This window comes from Condylostylus longicornis, unplaced genomic scaffold (assembly GCF_029603195.1).
Source record: "Condylostylus longicornis isolate FDR11 unplaced genomic scaffold, ASM2960319v2 ptg000040l, whole genome shotgun sequence".
In the NCBI taxonomy this organism is placed as follows: Eukaryota; Metazoa; Arthropoda; class Insecta; order Diptera; family Dolichopodidae; genus Condylostylus; species Condylostylus longicornis.
Window position 1 is genome coordinate 16,548,640 of NW_026578009.1, and position 22,599 is coordinate 16,571,238.

Below are 22,599 nucleotides of genomic sequence, written 5' to 3' on the forward strand. Positions count from 1 at the left end.
TTCTTATTATCTTCATTTCTCATCTGCTGTTTTTCCTAGTGTCGTGTATAACAGAAAAACAACTCCTCCTTCTTTTTTACAAAATAAAAATTTATTTACTTATTTAAAATAAATTGCAACTGAATTCATAATTTTTAATTAATTATATAAAATCTTGCTAAAAACTTTATTTACAAAACATATTTTTCTAATTTATATGAAATCATTTATAATCTTAAACATATTTTTTTACAGTGCTAAGAAATATTGATTAACAATTAAATACTTTTATTTATATTATTCAAATTACTTATTTATTCTATAAATTAATTAATCTCTAAGGAATGTAGAGAATTTCCGTAATACTAATAAGTTATTGTCATTATATATGCGTTTAATAGTAATGCTATTTTGGCTCAACTTGTTGATGAGCCACAAATGTAATTTTGAAACTTTATTGAATTGCATAAATTATATTAAAGCAATTTCAAATTAAATTTTAATAAGGAATTTGATAAAAATTCGTTTACTAGTCAAAAAAATTTTCAGTTCAAAAATTTTCAGTTTTCAGTTCAAGTAAATTTGAATCAAAAGAGCTTTAAAATAGATTTAAAAAGATTCCCGAGTGCAATTGAACTTAATTTAATTTTATAAATACATAGCATCACTATTCCAGCATTATTTTTCTTTAATTAACGTTTCCTTTAAATAATGTGTTTCAAAGTTCTGGTACTAATTTCCTATTTGAATTTGATTTTTTACAACTTATGTTTTCTAATATTGGCCTGTTTCAATAAAAAAATTATTTACAAATTATAAATTCCATTGGGTTTCATTTAATTCTCTTCTAAATTGTCTAAAGAAAAAATGCTTTAGTTAAATAAAATTAATTTATAAATACAGCACTGTACTAAATTAAAAATACTAAGAAATTTTTTAAAATAAATAGTGTGAAAAGAAAATAAAAAACTATAAATATATAAAATTGCACTAAGCCAGCCATTATACTTTACAATGTGAGATTTATTTTTTTTAATATAGACTTTAGTAGTTCTAAAGTAAACTTCAATTCATCTTCGACCATCTGTAAAGAAATTTAAAAGTTCTCAAATTATTTCAAATAAAAATTTTATCATTTTTATATAAAAAAGGGATTTGTTTACAGAGTTTGTAAACGAGAAATGATACCATAAGACTCTTTTACCATGTTTAAGAAAAATACAGTTAAGTTTGCTTAGAATAATATTAATAAAAAGCATCAAACTCACCTTTATCATGTTCTTCTTTAATATCAATGCAAGTTTTAATATCATTTGTGTGATTCTTACTAATGGTACTATTGTTATCATTACTACTATTGCTAATATTGCTATTATTATTGCTATTGGAATCAGTGCTAGAATTACTTGCTTGTGGTGAAAGGCTATTATTGATTGCTTGTAACGTTATTATTCTTCCATTATGATCCGGTGGCCAATGTGGATGATGATGGTGAAGATGATGATGATGATGATGATGATGATGCGAATGAGGATGATGTGATGTCATTGACATTTGATGCAATGGCACTTGTACTGTTATACCATCTGGGGTTAAGCATGGCACACATGCAGAGCTGCCATTAACACCGCATGAATCATTCGTAATCGTTGATATCGGTATAAATTGCTCTGACATCCAGTCAAACGAGAATGCTTGACCACATGTTTGTAATGGTGGAGCGCTGTTTGGTGTTGGTGGCGTTGTGGTGGTAAAATAAGGGCTTAGTTCTTGATGTGTTATATCGGGAGCTTTTTGTGCTGTTTCTGACCAAGGTGGACTTGGATTCCATTGATCTATTAAATCAGGCGGATCAGTTGGTAAGATTTTAGTCAGTATTCTTGAACGATTTGGTGGGACAACAACAGCCTCATATGCAAGTGAACCACCACCTCCCCCGCCATGTTCACCAAGGATCCCAATTCCACCACCGCTATTACCACCGTTGTGACAATATTGATTATCTAAATCAGTTATACCAATATTACTTGACTCAGGACTTTCACTTTCAATTATGTACAGTGGTTCCAGTTTGTTAATAGCTCTACGTTTTGTTGGCGGTGATACAGGATTTATTCTAGCATTTGAAAGTGAATGATGATGGCTTCCCGAACTGGAACTATTTGTTGAACTACAACGAGGTTCAACTGATTCTGGTGGTGATATATTATTTGGAGGCTGTGGTTGCTGATGTTGTTGCTGTTGGGTATGCTGTTGATGCTGTTGTTGTTGTTGATTAGGACTATTACTAAAATCGACAGGCTCTAATCTGTAAGCTGAGTATGGTCCTATCATACCATTACTGTTACCATTAGGATGTCCCATTACATGAGATGGTGAAGATTGTGGTGGACCAATACCTAACGGTGAATGGTAACCATATGGCACATGATGTGATGGATGATGATGACTTGAGTAACCGTGTGGGGTAAGATTTGTAGGTAATCCACCTGGATGATGTGAATGATGGTGATAGTATGTTGGTGTGGGTGGGACACGTGTTGGACCTTCAAATGGTATTCCGAATTGTATTTTTGATTGTACGGAATAATAATGATAAAGCCATGAATTTGCTAGCATCACAGAAGCTTCTTCTTCACTTTAAATATAAAAACAAAAAATCAAATTAAGAAAATAATTAAAACTTAAAAAAATTTATTAAAATTTACTTATACAGGGTTTTTATACAGGATGTCTCATAACAAAGTGCGCTGCTATATACCATTGTATAGGCCTTCATGTGTAGACAAAACTTTTTATGGAGACGATGTTCACAGCTCAACAGGTTCGGAGTTACAGGGACTTAAAGTCAATTTCGACCGATTTTTTTTTCCTTTTTGAAATTTTAAGTATAACTCCGCGTCTGTGCAAGATAGGCACATTATTAAGTATGATTTGGAAGTTTCAGAGTAAGGGTTTTTCCAAGAATATCCACATTAGTTATAATCTGCTCAGATTTCGGAATCACATGACTTTAAATTTCGAAAAACTTAAAATTTTCACTCTTCATTTTTGAAAAACATTAACTTTGTAGGTTACGTAACATTGGATGCTTTTCCAATTTTAGCACAGGTGGCACCGTTGACAAATGAGCTTCAATTTGGTATAAAAGTCATTATGTTACCTGACCTGGTTTAGGAGTTATAAACAAAAATAGAGTATTATAAATGCACATTTTTTTTCTTCAAGGGCTTAGGTACAACAACCGTTCAAAATGGTCTTCCTGTTCTGTTATGCAAATGTTCAACTTAGCAACCCAATTTTCCTCACATTTGCAAAAAATGATGGCCCGAAGAATATCATATGGCGCCTCTCATTGATACAGCCCTGTAAGTCACTTTTGATTTCAATAATATTTTAATAAACAAAGATTTTTACAGATGGAAGAGTACGAAAGCGAAAATTCTAGTTCCCTTTTATTGTGCACGATGTGATTATGCAGTAAAAAGCTTACTATTTGCGTCGCAGAATTGTTTTAATAGTAATTTGATAATAAATTTATAAAATCATGAATTGGAAGAGGGTCAACAGTCTAACGGTCAGCAAGAAAGATCGATTTCGATCCTTCCGTCCTTCGAGTCCTGAGTTCCATCCATGCGCCAGTTGGAAAACTTAATTTATTAAAAGAACTGGAAAATGAAAAGCTTTGGGATAGAAAGAAACTTTAAAAAAAGTATGACAATTTCAGAACTTTCACGGCTGAAAACACTTTTGTTATGTTCTTTCTGTTGTTTAAGTTATTTAAGTTTTAAGTTAGAAATGCGAACGCATATTGCATTTTCAAAAACAAATCTTTTAAGAGTAATAAAAGATCACTATGTATGGATCAATTATATGACTTTTGTTTGCTCTATATTATTTAATTGTTTCATCCTAAAAGTCTTTTGGTAAACCGAGAAACGAATAAAAAAAATTGAACGAATGAATGAAAAAATGTTGACATAAATTGGAAGTGGCCGGGCCAAATTACGCAATACAGTTACTTACTTTTCAAAAATTGTTGACATTGCTGAGTGTGCATTATGGGTTTTTGCAACAAAAGATGAAAATATTAATTCAAGAATTGAACATGCAACTTACGCGTTATTTTATTGTTTCAAAGTCAGCCTGTTTTTTTTTAGTCTATTGTTATTTGTATAAAGACCATTTTATTTTTATCTTTTGTGATACTTTCATCACATGACTGGAGAAACAAGAACAAAAATTAGTTGGGAAATATTTCCTTTTTGTTAAAAATTATCTCTGAATAAAAGTAACAATTGTTTTGTTTTATTTGTTGTATTGTAATTTTATTTAACTTGAGACTGGCTCCATTTAGCATATGTAGACCTCTTTTAGTATATATATGAGACCCAACCTTTGAACTTTATAGTCTGCAAATAAAATTTATTTGCAAGAGATTTGCAGCCTGTTCATGTAATTCTCTGCTTTTCCTTTTTTTTCTTTATTATTGAATTGAGATTGTGGAGACAATAAAAGACACATAATCGCGCATTGTGTTCTACGTATATGTTTTGTTGTAGGATGAATATTATAATAGTAATATGATTAAATCAGTTGCAATATGTAAAAACGATGATGATCGTCATTACTATCAAAGAAAATAGCTGAAAAAATCTGGATTTACCATTGATAGCAATATTGCGTATACCACATACTGTAAAATGAGACTTTGTTATATTCAAAGGAAATTTGGTAGGTATAATGGAATGAAACTTTTTCTTTATTTTATAATTTATGTTGAAAGTGGAAATTTGTAGACTCATATTAAGAAAATTGCAAATTGAAATTTACATATAAACTAGGAGTTTTTCATTCATTAAGCAGCGATTTTGCTATTAAGTGGACTTGTACATATGTGTACATATTTTTATTTTAGGCAATTATACGAAACATGAATTTGATATTGTATATAAGAACTAAGTCTCCCCAATAAGCGAAAATTGGGTCAGTTGATAATATTATAGGGATGCAAAGAATGATGTATAAATTTATGTTTTAGCATTGAAATTGCACTTTGATCGAGGTCAAACAAGGAAACATTTTCCTTAATGAGTTCAGTAGCTCATATTATGATTACGAGCGAAATTTTAAATAATTTCCGGAATTTATTTGGCTACAAGTCCTGTTCAGAAAAATTTTACTATGATAAGAATACATTTTGTATGTTGCAAATGAAATTCACAATGTTGTTTGGTTACTTAAAAGATTTGAAACTTTGAAATTTCAACCGTACAACATTTTTAAAGATCAGTCTGTGTTATACGTGACAACAAAATTTTAGTTTTTGTTTAAGTACTGTCACAAATGATAACTGTTATGTTTGCATAAAAGTCCGAAATACTGTAAGGTGGCATTCTCTCCGTATAACAAAAGATGAGCATCCCTAAAAGTGTATAAACATGATCTCAATTACAAACTAAAAAATGTTCCCACAATTTTGTAAACTGATATTTATATGGAGTGAGTGGTTGTAGAAGGGTTGCCGTCTTCTATCGAGTTTGGTTGAATTTTACGTATTTGAATGTACATGAATGTGTAGAAGTCGTAGATGTTCTACTGATAACCTTACAATAATTAAATTGCAGTGTTGCAATTTCTATAATTGTTGTTAAATTTTTCAATGTTATTTCGTGTAATTGAATATCGATCTCACATTATTTTCCTTTAATATTTTATACTCATAATAATATGAATAGTTAGTAATTTTACTCTTGTTAAACATAAATTAGAATTGTTTATTTATCGATCAATAAATTTATTATCATTATTAAAAAAGAATAAGAAATAAATACAAAAAAAATTTCAATAAATTTATATGAAAAATGTGAATTATTTGAAGACTCTATGTTATAAAGTTTACCATTCGCATGGTATATGATCCTTTATTTTACATGTGAAGTTTATATTTTTTTTACTTTACCGAAACTCAAAAATATTTCAAATCTGTCTCTATTTTATGATATATTTGTTTTAGAAATTAAATATTGGTACAGAATGGATACTGCCATAAAATATAAAGTAAATATTGTGAAAGCAAAACATGTGCATGTACGGGTATATCTCAAGTCTAAAATACAGTAATTTTAAGAGAGGAGAATTTTGGGCGAAAAATTTTATGAAAACGGTCTTGCTGAAACTGCTATTTCATTTATAACATTTAATCTATAAAGTTTCTTCAAGCAGAGGGTGGCGAAGTTTGAAAATTTTTAAATGTTAAATCTGTAAGAAAATATTTCGAAACACTAATTTTCGAAAAGATTCAAATTTAATTTACCTCCTTTCGAATATATTATTAAGTGTTAATTTTTAAATTTAAGTAAATAAAGTGAATAATTTGGGGAATTGTTCTAACTTAGAGATTAACATTACTAAAACCTATGTATTTACTACATTATATAGTATATATGTATATCTACCATAATATATATAGTATATTAATATATGCTATACATATATATTATGATAGAAAAAATTAATTTAAGTCTGAAAAAAATGAAGTATTTAAGCGCACATTTGTTTTTGTTGTAGGCAAGCCCAAATTTATGATTATGTGTTTGCAGGTTTTGAGGGCAGGACGAGTAGTTCTCGGCACATCTTCTGAGGGAATGCGGGGCAGAAGGGCAGTACTGGGAAACTACGTGCTCACTCCAGCGGAGCTGCGGTCTACCAGCCCTTTAAAGTTGCTTGAACAGGAGGATGGGTCTCGAGAATGTGTTGCTAGGTTTTGCCCCGCACCTAGTTACCTCTTCGGTGCGCTGCTACCTTTTCTTTGCAATCTACAAAACAAAATATTCTGAGCAGCTAATGCAAGAATCCCTGGGATCTTGGTTAAGAATTAATATTATATACTTTAATTTTTTGTTTGTTAATAGAGAATATGAACTTTTGAACCCCTGTTATACCTATACTGCGTTAAAATAATGGAAGATTAGCGTAAAAATATTATTTTGAGGCTAATTATAAATCCTTAATTAAGAAACTGAATGACAAGGTTAACTATGAAAAAAATTATTTATTAAATTTTTTGTATTATAAAATTAATTTATGTAGTTCCTCAAGTGCAGATTAAAAGCACCATTATGATGAAAAACCTTATTATACCTTTCTCAATTCCAAAAATAAAAAAAACTTTTTGTTTTTGAAAAAAATTGTGGTGGAATTTTTGATTGATGACGTTTAAGGATTTTATCGACAATATTTATTTACTATAGCTAGGAAGAGCTAAGTGTATAAAAAGGGAGAACAGCAACAGAATGACGACCAAAAACCAAGAAAAAAATTTACACAATAACAAACTATCATACAGTTTATTTTATGCACAATAAGAGAATATTGATTTTTTTCATAAGATGCGCGCGCTGGTACTTTAAACTTATTTTTACGTATGTACACATAATTGATTACATAAAATTATGCAGATATATGAAGGATAGTTTATATTGATTTGTTAGTTTCATATAAATTTGATTTAAATTCTCAAAATTTCTATTTCGGCTGTTATTTTTTATGCGTCCAGCAAGACGTATTCGTTATTTGTTTAATATTTGTCTGTCATGAGTTTAAGATGTAGCCCAAAATAATTATCGATACAACGTGATGTTTGTTTCTTATTCTCAAATTGCTATTAAAAATGTTTTGTGTTTTACTTTTGATATCAATTTGGGTGACATTTAAGAACGCCCATAAAATTCATTATAAAATAAAAATAATAAAACTAATAAATTTTTTTCAGTTTCTCATGTGAATATATGGAATAATTTTTTCAAGTAAGGATCTTCTCTCATACGGTATTGCGACAGAAAATCCTTACTTGATTGCATACATACATGCATGCCATTAATGGCTTTTAACATTTATTCGAATTTAGTTAACACTAAATGTACGTTTTAATTGCTAATACACCTTCTAAATTAAAATTATAATTTTTAAAGGCCTTAAGAATTTTTCCATACTATCGCTCCTAAGATATGATATATATTATTATGAACGCTATACGGTTTTATTACAAATTTTGGCTTAGACAAAAAAGATAGGAAAGCAACTTCATAATAGATTAGCTCGAATACAAAATTTAATTAATTTGTTTTTGTTATTTAAACAAAAACGGATCCAAGATTCGGAAATGTCTTTTGCAAAGGCTCACACAAATTTTATCAAAATTCGGTTCAGTCAGACGTGTACGCTTAAGAATCGTTTTATTTTTCTCTGATTAGAATAAACAACGTAGTTTGTATGACCAAAAGAGTGAATTTGGGTTAAATATGCCAGTTCTGACAACGCACAATGTTCTCGCAATTTTCAAGTTTTTCATTTACATAAATTTTTAACTTTAAATTGTATTCAGTAATTTTTTGTTTGCTTTGTCAACTTGAAAAAACATTTCAACACTTCAAAAACATTTTCTCAATTTTATTGCAAACTCGCATTTTTAAGAAAGTCATTCGCTTCTTTTACAGACAATCTTTACAATTTTGCTTCTTTTACAGAAAAATTTACCATCTCTTTCTTCACATATGAAACAGGCACATTTCAGATTTTCGGAATGTTGAATTTGAAGATATTACATGTAATATATAATTGCTAACAAAACTGATATAATCAATATTTTGGAATTACTATTGACGTATTTTATTTTTCTATTTTGATAAAGGGTAGAATCTATGTGATACATTTTTTCTTTTATTACGGTTAAAATTGCGTTTAAAGTTCAGAGTTTTGGATATACTTTTTTTTATGCGAATCTGCCTTAGATGCACTTATCTATGAAATTTGCAAAGATATTTTATTAAATTTTGTTCTAAATCTGTTTAAATCATAAATGTAATTACTATATTTGTTAATAAAACGCGAAAGTTATAGAATTCTTAAAAATTCTCGAGATGAAAAATTACTTTTATGGGTACTGCAATTACCATTATAATTTAAAAAGGAATTATAGTTAATTGACTTATTACAAATGAAAAAAAACCTACCTGAATAACATATTGTAAATGCAATAAATATTGCATAATAAATGTTTTCAAATAAATGTACTAACATGTATGTATGTATGTACATAATTTCAAATGCATTTGTGTATGTAAGTTATTCATTAAACGAGTTGCATACATATTTGAATTTTCATAATCATGTAGGCACATTTAAAAACTGCCGTTCATTGTACTGTAGAGTGAAGTAAAATCTAAGAAAGTTTCGCGAAAATATTATTTTAAGAAATTATTATTTGCTCAAGAAATGTGTACTCAATTTTTGAAATATTATCCCTTATAAAATCTTATATACAAATGCAATGTACATAACCTACATGCTGTACATACACTAAGATTAAAAACTGCGTAAATGGGAATCGCATATTACATCCATTTGAAGCAAAACGAAATAACCTTTGCATGTCTATATAAATTTAATTGTAGCATGGTATAAAATATTTCAGAATTCGTTTAATGTATTCTGTTAAAATGAATATTAAATGTAACAATGGCGATCTATTTGTATAGATACCAAAAACTCCATGTTGTACAGTAGATAAGAGGAGATGAATGTCGAGAAATGAGTGTATTAAGCAGTATATTCATATTAATTTATAGAAACTAATTATCGGCGCTAAGACGAAATAGTAAGACATGGAGCTTAAATATGGATATAAGGTTTTTTTTTGCTTTAAAAAAGTATTAGAAGTACTAAAATAAATAATAAAATTTTTCTTAAGAAATTATTTCCGAAACCTTTCACAGCTTCTTTGCATGCCAAAATCGCAGTATGTTGATTTGAATTTTATGTAAATAAATTTCATGCAAACTGATTGTTTTATAATTCCCATTTCCCAAGTTTTTAAGAGTTAAGACAAAATTTCTTTATTTTTGGCAACAGATGCAAAAATATAAATAATTTTATGTTGCTTTTATCAGATACTTTTCCCTGTTTGTTAGTTTATTTTTCTCTTGATGTAAAGTACATAAATTTCAAACGACTCTGAATTGCGTCCGTATATCTTAAAAAGAAAATTATATCATAATTCATATTGCACCGATAAATTTTCTGTTCTTTAATAATAGATTCAGTGCTGTGTACATAAAGACGAAGAGAAAAAGGCCTAAGTTGGGATTGGGATATTAGACATGAAAAATATCAAAAATTCCATCGCGTACAAATTATTATGAATGTTTTTTTTTCTTTTTTTATAACTTGTATTAACTATAAGGTTGTCGGACGTTATACAATTTTTAAAACAGTTTCGTTTATCTAATTGGATGTTACATAATTCAATTGAAATTTACCGTAACAGTTCTGCTTTAAACAAATATTATATACTATCGTTAAAAATTAGAAACTACATCATAAAAATTTTTAAAACTTTTTGTTTTTGAGTATTTGAAATGAACAAAAATTTTGAATTATTAAAAATTGAAGTTTTGATAATGGAAGCTGTATATATGTGAAAGGGGGCAATCATATATACAGCGGTATCAATAACGGTGTAAAGAAGTTCTACAATCGTAGATCATGCGAACATACGGATATAATTACAAAATTGCGTAGTTTTAAGAAACATGGGCGCAAATTATAAAGCTTAGAGTTAGAAACTATAGCTTTATAATTTTTTATGTTGCATTTATGTTCATTATTTAAAATTTGAACAAAACTAATAAGAATTAATGAGATTTCTACAAGATTCGAGTACTAGACAAGTTGTTAACTATATGTACCTTTATATTACCCTCCACTTGAAATTTGCTGATGTTGTTTTTATGTCGTCAAAATTTTTAAACTCTTAATAACTCTCCTCTCAAATAACTTAGCTAGTTAGAAGAAGGCTCGTAGTAAAAGTCTCTGTAGTGGCTTCAATCCTATTGGTTGTGGATTGGTATTGGAATGAGGTGGGGAGTAACTGGTAGTGATTGAAGGGAAAATGCGCTTTTCAGCTAAAGAACTTGAACGGAATCTTCATAACCGATGTGGTTATTTGCTAAAAATGGAGTTTTTACACCTAGTTTTGTTATTAAATAATTTAAAGAAAACAATTAAACTTTGCCGAAGCCATGTTTTAGTTTTATTTTGAAATTGAAATTGTAACGAATGAATTATCGAATCTAAATAGATTTCTCACAAAATAAAAATATATATACATTCATATATATGTTAATATGCGTTACCTTGTCTCAACTACATATTTACTCTCAGAATGATAAAATTTGATCTTAAATTAAATTGATGATCTAAATATGCAGCTGATAAAACCAATGATTTGTAAAATATGTTAGTACATTTATGTTTAATAATTTAGGTCAAAAATAGTTTTTCATAAAATTTACCTAACATATAATGACTCATACAAGTTGGCTTGAAGGGGAAAAATTCCGTTAAAATTAGTGAATAGCGTATGAGGTTTGTCGACGTTGTCGATGGATAAAAATGTGTGTTAAACAAAATATGACTAAAAAATAAGTTTATCGAAGTACCGCCAACTTGATTTGTATTTGAGTTAATATTTGTTGTTCAATACCTTTTTAAACAAAAAATTAATTTAATTCAATTATTATAAAAGGCAATCCTCTTGAAAGTCAAAATATTTAAATTATTTTCTTTTTTTTTTTAAAAGTTTAATGGAACGCTTGTAAACTTCCATATATCCAGGTTTTCCAGGTTATTGTTGGTTATTGAACATATATACATTGGCTCATATTAATTTGGCTCATATTAATTTGGCTCATTAATTGCATAACTTTATACTTACATACATTCATTCACACAAACCAATTTCAGCTACTAAAGATTAAATTTACTTTTAAAGATATTTCATCTAGAAAAAATTTTTGTGCTAGTGAGCTTTACTTTTACTTTAAAAAGCAATTTAACATGTCATTGCAAAGCCATATGCGTGGATAACATTTGTTAAGCTTTGCTTATTGTTCAATAAACCAAATTGAATTTTCGTTTTATTAGAACTTATTCATCGTCAGTTTATGATATTGATCTTAATTTTTGCATCATTCATACAGTTCTTACCATTTTACAATACATGAAATATGTATACCTTATTCAAAATCTTTGAGTTTTTATTTAAATAGATTTAAATTTCTGAAAAAGCGTTTTTACATATGTAACAAATATAGGACATTTTATTAAAGAAAAAGAAACATAAATCGATAATTTCTTATAAGGTACCATAAAAAGAGAGCATAACTTAAACCAATTTTAGAAAACATTTATAAAATGAACCATTAAAAAGACTTTATAGAAAAGCTTAACACTTAGAATCATTACAAAAAATAAAAATGAAATAATCACATCCCATAAAAGTAGCACAATTCCAATATAAAATTTTGCTGTTTGCAAATTTTTTTTTACGACTCGTATTTAAAAATATCATACATATGATGAAGAAGCGGAGAATAATAACAACAGCCTTACTCAATTCTGCATTTCTTAAATTGTATTCAGTTTAATTTGTGAATGAGTGACTATAGATATAGAAATGATTTGAGATTACGAAAAGCAAATAAATATTTTACTTCTGTTTTACCTTGCTTTTTCTTATTCATCTTTAAAATTCTTGAAAGTCGTTAGTAACTGTAATTAAGCAGGTATCACACATGAAAATTTGTTTATATTTTAGATTTTTCAATTTACTCTTAATAGATGCCCGTGTCATGCATTTATTAAATTTCTGAAACTTTACTTCAAAAATTGTTTAGGTTTTGAAACTTGCACGTTAAGAAATTCCGTAGTTTATTTTCTAAAACTCCTTAAATTTTTATTGCAATTTGAGAGTAAGCTTTTTTTCGACTAATATTTCCGGGTGCTCAATAGTTCTTTGCGCGTTTTGTGTTTATTGAAACTTAATATAAATTAAGTAGTTCTCTGAAGACCTCAATTAATCAATAATTGTGGTCTTCAGTTAAAAATTGTTAATTAAATTTCAGCTTTTTAATGCTCAGTAACTGTAACTGTTTTTGTAGATTTTGAAGTAGTATCAATTAAAACGCTTGAGCAAAATTTATTAAATAGCTTGTTTTTTTCCCTTCGGAAGCACCATAAATTTCTACAAAGCCTTCATTTTTTGTTCATATACTCGTAAGGTACTTTAAAGATACTGCCACACTAATCCATGAATATATTAATATAAATTAAATTGATTATTTAGATGCCGACTCTGAAAAAATAATAGCTCTTTTTTTTATTAAAGAATTAAGCAACTTCAAAAAAATGCAAAATAAAATTGTTGCAAATAGCTGTAGAATAAAATTATGTGTGTATATGTATGTATGTACATATACAAGCATTTATTTTAACTGCCACTTAAGTTAATAGTGATAAATATTAAAAAAAACGGAAGGTTAAAATAAATAAATGAAAACAATTTTGTTGATTTTCATTTTTTAAGTTGAGTACTCGTACAGCAAGCACAACAATAATAACTACATACAACAAATCACAAAATCTGTATCACTTCTTTAATTCAACAACAAATTATTATAAATGCCGAATGTTTCTTATTTAAGAATATTAGAGAGCGCACATCTACTAAAATCAAAACGAAAAAGAAAAAACAAGAAGAAGAAAATAAATAATCTGGCGGTGAATACGTGTAATAAGTACTTATGCAATTTATTTCCCTCTTTATGAGTGTGTCATTTTTAAGTGAATTTAATGTTGTTAACCAAAAAAGATAGTCAAATTGAATTAAAGTTTTTATACATAGTGTGAATTCATTGCGCCATATAGCAAAATTGTCAACAGCTTCTTATCCTAACCTTTTTTTTCTATATAATTTTTGTTTATTGCATTTTGGTTTCATTGTTGTCTCTATAATTTGCTTCTATTTCAAAATTTCACGTTCAGTTTTCCAATTTAACTTTCTTTATCATAGATTTGTGTTGTCGTTAGTCTTGTAATTTTGAAAATAAATGAGAGTACACAAAAAAAAAAAGAAAAACATTTCTCTTTTTATCCGTATTAAAGTGTAAAAGTGCAACAGCAGCAATCCGAATTTACGACTTTCATCATGATGTTTTTGGTTAGATTACTCAAAGACATCGTATATAATACATTTATTTCATTCTGTGCAATTTAGTATAGAATTACATATCTACGCTGTAACATGTAAGAATAATAATAATTGTAGCGAAAAAACAAATGGAAAACACACACGAATTTTAGTTTTAATTCATTTTGCATAATTCTTGTTGTTTCTTTGTTCTTAATGATTTGCGTATACTTTTTAAGGTAAAATTTGTTGATAATATTTGGGTTTTGCACACCCAGGTGAGCCTTTTTCTTTCCCGATATGTGTTCGGATAATTTAATAAGAGCAGAGAGTTTAAAGCTAAAAGGAAATTTATTGCAAAACAATGATGTCTTCAAAATTTACTTCCTAGTATATGCTAATCTAATCTAATATCGACTAAACTTTTACTAATGCCCTTTGCGAAACTCAAAAGAAAAAAACAATTCGCAGAGACTGTTCATATTTTACTACTGGATTTAGGCTACCAGTGCTCGTATAGTGCAATTACATAAGATTTGATTTATTTTTGATAGGTTAAGCCGAGCCTTTACTGTCAGATATTGTAGTTTTAAACGATTTTTGTTATATTTTGTTATGTCAGATTGTAATTGTGTTTAACTTAAGAAATAATCAGAGTTATTTATTAAGTTAAACAAAATTATACTTTTATAAATTTATAAATTAGTTTTTACACTCACACACTCATTTTTTATTAAATATTTACTTAAAAGTATGTTTTTAAATTTTGATCAGCACATTTCTTTCAAACAAAATAAAATACTTCTTCCAAAATCAATCGTTACTCAATTATTCTCATTATGACACCAAAATTGAATCTTGAAAAAAAGTCTTTGCATACTTCTCGGGAAAAAACCAAAATTAAAAGAAGTTTAAGAGCATAATGATCGAATGCGAACGTTAATTAGGAGAGTAAAAACAAATAATTATGTTTTTTGTTGAAGAGAAAGTTGAATTTTTTTCTTCTATAGAAATTTTGGAAAAAATAAGAAGGCAAAAGTTGAAATTTACTGTTTTAAAGCAGAATAAACCATTTATTATTTTCTACAAATTTTTCAAATGTTTAAAATAAAGTTGGGTCAAACCAATAGTTTGTAATGTAGCACTTTTTCCTTCAACAAGGGAAAATAGTGGTTTTAAAAAAGGAATCTATGTATACCTACTTCGCTATTAAAACTACTTTCATTCATACACGAAACTATTTCAAAAATTGCATACCTTTGTGAACATGTCCACGGACCAGAATGAAGATAACAAGCACTTTTTCAAAATTTCAAGTGCTAAAAACTTTGGAAAACTTTCTTTTTTTCCAACGATTACTAGTGCTAATATCATCAACAATTTTTCCATTTTAATGTCTGACTGTGCTTCTTGACATTCTCAGTTGCTATTTTCACACGTTTGTGGATTTTGGTAAAGACTTGCACAGTTTCCATAAAATAAATTGTTTTAAAATGAAATTTTTAGTTAAAGGGGAGGAAAGAGGGTTGACAATTTTTTTAGCAATAGGTTTCTCGTAAAGATGAATCTGTGTATTAAATTTCTGCTTTCTTAAAAGGTTCTTAAAATTTGTTAAAGTTTTTTAACCAAATGCACCAGATGGATGGACGTACGTACAGAACAAATTTGTTTGAAAAATACGAAAAACAGTTGAAACATTCGATAGCAAGAATAGAAAAAATGAAAATTCTAACTACGTAAATAAAACATTTTTCTTTTTTCAAAGTTTTTTCTATTTACTATTTTCTCTAATTTATTATTTTTTTTTATTTCTTTTATGCTGTTTAATATTTCTTTTAAAATCACATATTATGGCGTTCCTGTTGCGCTTGTGGCGGCATTTGTAAACAATAATTTTTTAACCATTTAAAACGCTCTTATAAATCTTACGCCAAAGGGAAAATTGCCATATAAAATATAGCGAAAAGAATATTGAAACACTAATACGAAAAAGCAAAAAAAAGAACAAATTTTCATCGCCATATAAAGTGAGATGATGACGAATAGCACAATGACAACTTAAGAGACGCACTCTCTTTAAACGGTGGGAAATGTAGGTATTAAAATAATATTCCCGACAGAATACTTCCATATATTATATGCATACGATATACGTATGTAAATGTGTAAATATATATGTAAGACAAAAGATTGCAAAAGCAATTTAATGGGTCTATAATATGTGAATATAAATTCTGATCGTATCGTTTATAATCTTGTATTTTAAGCCGATGTAAAATACAAATCCAATGCGTCGTTAATGTCGATTTGAATGATTTTTTAAATTTGTTTTGGCAAGTTAACGACACTTGAAACACAAAAACAAAAAATTGAAAAGGAATGGAAACTCACAGGTTATTTTTCAATAGTTCAGAAATATAAAAAAAAGCTAACTCAGGCATGGAACTATAGTAAAAGATTAGTGATCAAGAGCATTACCATCATCATAATATTTGACTTAAAACATCTGTTTGACTAGTGTTCTTCTTTCCTTAAAGTTGAATCGGTTCTTTTTTAAATTTATATTCGCTATAGTTGTGTGCCATTTATGCATGTATGTTTTATATGTACAAATATATGCAAGTATGAGTTACGAGTCAATTGAATATCTTTGTTTTACATTTTTGTATGTTAAATGTTTTGACAAAGTGACATCAAGTTGTTTTACATAAAAATAAAAATGAAAAATATAAATTGCAAAATTTAAAGGAAAAGTTGTGAATTTAAAGCGCTCATTCTAGTTTGATAGTTGGAAAACATTTTTATGTCTCAGTTTTCAATATGTATTCAATATTAATTGCACTAGCATTTTCTTTCTAAATTACAAATCTTGAGATAGGTAAAAAAATTTTGAAGAGAAGGAGAAAATAGAACAAAAATAAATAAAAATAAAAGTTTAAAGATTCCAAAACAGAAGAAATTAGTTTATGCTGCCACTTATACAATTCCCAATTTAAATTTAAAATTTTTTTAATTTATGTGCTCATTATAAGTTAAAAGCAAATTATTTTCAATGGAAGCAAAAGGTTTAATATTGTAAACAGGTTTTTGCAAATTAACATTTATTTGCGTTTGTCAACTTTAAGCAGCGACTATAAGAAGCAAAAGTATTTGCCGGCGGTGTTGGTGTCTAGAAGTAATATCATGATCATCAAGTCAATGAAGCTTTCATTAGGTTCATATTTAAAAAAATTAATTGTAAACTACGATTTTATTGTTAACTAGAAGTTTTCAAAGTAAAAACCGGCAAAGTAGTCAAAGCTCATAAGTCGGATTGAATAATTAGATTTATTTTGGTTTATGGTAAAGCATAAAGTTTTATGTATAATTTTTAAAAATAAAATTAACTTACTTTAATACTTGATTGGTACAAACAATGACTGGTTGTTGATTTGAATCTTGACCATCACGTACTTGTAAAACAACATGCACCCAAATAAAATCACCTTGTCTATGTTGCATTTGTACTAAAAGGATACAAGACCTGTCTTGTTCAGATTGTGTAACTAGTAAGAAAAATTAAATTTAAAAAAAAAAGTAAATTAGACATTATGGTTTTTATCGTTATTAAATAAAATTACACTCACTTAATCTATGCTTATTCTGTGCTTCTCTCACATTCTCCCAATGTAATAAGTTATACCAAGAGAGTCCTTGAATTTCAGTTTTATTGTAGCCTAAATGAAATTCACCACTATAAAAAAAAGAAAAATTGTTTTTCAAAAAGAGTCCCATGAAAACTTGTAAGTCTTATGGAAATGTACAAATTCGAATCTGGATGGCTTTGATTTTACAAGGTTATGTCAGGTAATCAAAATTTTATTTTTGATCAAAATTGTCATATTTATTGAAGATTTATGTTTGGGGGTAAGTTGCTTGTAACTAGAAGTTTGAAATATAAAGAAAATCTTACAACAGTCGCATAATGCGCAACCCCGAAAAAGGGACATAGTAAGATAAAACTATCATTAATTACCTTTTTTTGTTGAAATAAAACAAGTGAAAAGCTTAACTTAACTCCGTATTTTTTAGCAACTAATGTTTAAAGTTAAAAAGTGCACCTGATATTATTTTACCATAAATAATATTTTTAGCATTTTGGAAGTACAACATGTGAATTAGCATTGTACAACTAATAAATTTATTAATTAAAGTGCCTAAAATTAAATAACAAAATCAATCGAGTATTACAGAGGAGCCACTGAATGTACACACAAACATATATAGTATTGACTTACATATGTTTAAATATTTATTATTTTCGAATTTTTATTTTTTATTTTTCGTGTAAATATCCCAGGCAACACAATTTGCATTGAAATAAATTTTCTTGTTTCTAAATTTTAAAAATAAATTTTGAATAAAAAAACAACCAACAGCTAGCTGGTGTTGCTCTTAAATTGTGTAAGCATTTGATATTAATTTTCCTTCGTTCTTAGTTTTTATACCCTGCACTTCGTGAAGGGTATATTAACTTTGGTATGGAGTTTGTAACTACTTGAAGGAGTCATCTGGGGTATGGACATATATATATATTCTTGCTCAGCGTAAAATTCTGCGTTGATTTAGACATGTCCGTCCGTCCGTCCGTCCGTCCGTCCGTCCGATCGCACGATAACTCAAAAACGAATAATGCAATCGACACCAAACTTTCACAAGTTGCTTCTTTTGTGCCAAGGACGAACCCTATTGTTATTGGACCAATTCGGACAACGGGTTCGGGTAGCTGCCATACAACTCAAAGAGTTTATTTTAATTATTTCAAAAACTAATAAAGGTACAAATATAAAATTTTGTATACATGTGTCCAATTATATTCTACATATGCTCTAAAAATTTTAATGAGATAGCTGCACCGGTTCGGGTGGCTGCCATACAACTCCAAAAGCAAATTTTTTATATTCGGCAAAATAATAAAGTCAGATTCATGAAACTTGGCAGTCGTGTGTCCAATTATAGGTCAACTATATTTCTGAAGTTTTGATGGAATTGCTTGACAGGTTCGGGTACCTGCCATACAACTCCAGAAGCTAATTTTAAATATTCGGAAAAATAATAAAGTCAGATTCATGAAACTTGGCAGTCGTGTGTCCAATTATAGGTCAAATATATTTCTGAAGTTTTGATGGAATTGCTTGACAGGTTCGAGTAGCTCCCATACAAGTCTAAAAGCTTATTTTAAATATTTGGAAGAATAATAAAGTCAGATTAATGAAACTTGGCAGTTGTGTGTCCAATTATAGGTCAAAGATATTTCTGAAGTTTTGGTGGAATTGTTTGACAGGTTCGAGTGGCTCCCATACAAGTCCAAAAGCTTATTTTAAATATTTGGAAAAGTAATAAAGACAGATTCATGAAACTTGGCAGTTGTGTGTCCAATTATAGGTCAAAAATATTTCTGAAGTTTTGGTGGAATTGCTTGACAGGTTCGAGTGGCTCCCATACAAATCCAAAAGCTTATTTTAAATATTTGGAAAAGTAATAAAGACAGATTCATGAAACTTGGCAGTTGTGTGTCCAATTATAGGTCAAAGATATTTCTGAAGTTTTGGTGGAATTGCTTGACAGGTTCGAGTGGCTCCCATACAAGTCCAAAAGCTTATTTTAAATATTTGGAAAAGTAATAAAGTTAGATTCATGAAACTTGGCAGTTGTGTGTCCAATTATAGATCAGATATATTAGCGAAGTTTTAGTGGAATTGCTTGGCAGGTTCGGGTACCTGCCGTACAACTCCAAAAGCTAATTTTAAATATTTGGAAAAATAATAAAGTCAGATTCACGAAACTTGGTAGTTGTGTGTTCAGTTATAGATCAGACATATCCGTGAAGTTTCTATAGAATAGTTTCACAGGTTTGAGTAATTGCTATACAACAATGAAAGGTGCAGGGTATAATTCAATCGGTTCATACCGACTGAAACGTTTTTGCTTGTTCTACATTTCAATATTTCGCAGTGGTTGAGTTTTAAACATATCCCAATTTTTAGGCATTGTTAAAATGTCTTTTTACTGCAAGACAGAAAATGTAGTGGCATCAATTTGAAGTTAAGTAAAATTTATCACTTTATAAACATTTGGGACGCACAAGATATTGTGCAAATTATTCATAATTAACATGTTGAAAAACTAAAAATTTTACTGAAGAAAAATGGGACACTGAAAATGTTGCTTAGGATATTTTACAATAATATATCCAACTAAAAATTAAAAATTTTAGAATTTTATTTATTTTATTTTAGAAAAAAAAATTTTTACATTGTACGAACATGATTTTTAATTCACGTAATAAAAAAATTGGTAAAATCCACAACAAAAGAATAACAATTCTATAAAAATTAACGTGGCTACATTGAGTGTTAAGCCATGTAGTGTATAAGGTGTATTGGAAATCAATTTGTAAATTACCATACGCCACAATATTGTCCGACTTTCATTTTCATGATTGAACTTTTGACATTTATTTATAGTATTCGATAAATTCCCTATAGGCACATGTTTCTCAATGTTAACAATTCTTGTTCCTTGTAAAGAAAAGATCCTATTTTCTTCATTTACCTATAGAAAAAAATCAACAGAAATAGAAAACTCGTAAAAAGATGCTAGGAATTTCAAGTTTTTGCTTTTGAGTAAAAAAAATATTGCAACAGATTAAAAACAAAAACATATTTATAAAGACCATTGTTCTAATCCGTAAGCATATTAAAAAGTTGTTGATTCTTTTAAGAATAGTTATTGAATACAAAGATACGAACATCGCGAAAAGGCTAATATAAGACGTTTTCAACAGATTTGTATTTTGTACAGGTCGAATGGATTTTTGTATGATAGCGTGTAAATTTTTTTTTGTTTGCTTTAAAGAATTTTAAAACTATGTTTTATGTCTAACACCCTATTGCGTTTGAATTGGTTAGCTTGAATTGTATCACGCGGTGCAGTAGCGAATGTTCAATTCTGAATAAGATATTCAATTCAATGTACACATGTGTTACGTATGTACATAAATGAATATTACAGATTACAGTATAGTATGGAAATTTCAGACTTCTCCTTAAAAATCTCTTATTCGCACCTATTTTTAAAAGAAGGTATACATGTAGTCAAACATAAGTTTACGGAAATCTTACATGAATTTTACGGAAAAAAATTAGTTTAATATTATAAATGGAAACTTAATGAGATTGAGAATGAGTAAAAAATTGTGAAAAAAGAAAATTAAGTTTCTTCCTATAGATGTAAAAGTTGTGGTACAAAAAAATTGCAAAACTTTATTGTCAACGTTATTTTCATATTGAAATCTTTGGAAAAAGTCTTTTTGACTTCTAAGGAACTTGAAGTAATGCTTTACCAGAAAAAATTCAGGAAAATTCTTCAAGTGGGAGAGTTATAATTCATTTTTCCCTTATTCTCACACCTATGGAATAATCTATACAAATTTTGACTCAAATATGATACTAAAATTTGTAAATTTTGAAGCTTTCAAAAGAAAGGACTTTTATCATTCACTTTTTTGTCAGCCAAGGTTTTTTAATATCTTTAAAAACTTTTACACTCAATTGACAATTTAGCCCCATAAGTTAACAAATGTAAAACCACTTAGATTTCATCCTAAATCACTCATACTGCACTTATCGAAATTTTAACGATACTAAACTGTGAATTATAAAAATTTCCATACTTTTTTCTATTTCTATATCAGAAAAAAAAAATTACTTCTTGCTTTGTAATAATGTTACAGTGTGAAATTGCTTGAGGCCTATTAACATTTTCTATATAGTATTACTTTACAGGTTACGTGCGCAAATAGACAAAAATAGCTACTGATTCTATTTTGTTTTCAAATTGTAAGTGTAGAAAATATAAGAGGTCTAAATTGAATTTTACTCTTTTCTTATCTAGATTAAATTCACTTGATGAAGTTTTTGTTATTTTGGTTTAAATCTATAGACTTTTTAATTTGGGTCAAAGGTAAGAATGTTTTATTGAAAGTTTATTTTATTCTAAAATACGTATGTCTATATATATGTATAAATTTATGAAAAATTGTTGGTATGCACATAGTATGGATGTACATATGCACATATATGATAGAATTACACTTACTTCTTATCGACATGTACGATTTTCATATCCATTGAATGAATTGTTGTAAAAACATTTGTAGCACCCTGCACAACACATTCTCTTGTTTCTGGCATTGCAATTGGGGTACATGTTGCTAAAAAAACTGGCTCGTTTCGACTACATAATGGCAAATAAGATAAATAATGTCCTTGAACTAGTACAACCTGAAAATAATTAAAACAAAAAATAAAATTGAAAAGTTAAAATTATTTAGTCGTTATTTTTATCTCTTGAAAAAGTTTTAATTTAGTTTTTGAGGTTAAGGTTAGATAGTAATAAAAATTAATAGTAGTAAAACATTGAAACAAAATAATATTAAGGATTCAATCAAATAAAATTTTTAATTTTAGAGGTTTTCACACGTGCTTTGTTAAAATTTACAATATAAAATTTCTTAATTTCAATTTAAACGAGAAAAAATAGAGTTGACC

General features: G+C 28.1%; 1 protein-coding gene across 1 annotated transcript in view; it reads right to left on the minus strand.

The window, feature by feature from the left end:
• Nucleotides 1-274: 274 nt before the first annotated feature.
• LOC129609550 (uncharacterized) overlaps nucleotides 275-22,599 on the minus strand; it is a 168,630-nt gene continuing 146,305 nt past the window's right edge. Inside the window, exons 7-11 of the mRNA XM_055521527.1 lie at nucleotides 22,148-22,332; nucleotides 17,635-17,741; nucleotides 17,400-17,553; nucleotides 1,248-2,617; nucleotides 275-1,063 (exon numbers count right to left, since the gene is read on the minus strand). Of these exons, the coding sequence (XP_055377502.1) occupies nucleotides 1,050-1,063; nucleotides 1,248-2,617; nucleotides 17,400-17,553; nucleotides 17,635-17,741; nucleotides 22,148-22,332 (1,830 nt within the window). The 3' untranslated portion in view covers nucleotides 275-1,049. The remainder of the gene's footprint in view (nucleotides 1,064-1,247; nucleotides 2,618-17,399; nucleotides 17,554-17,634; nucleotides 17,742-22,147; nucleotides 22,333-22,599) is intronic.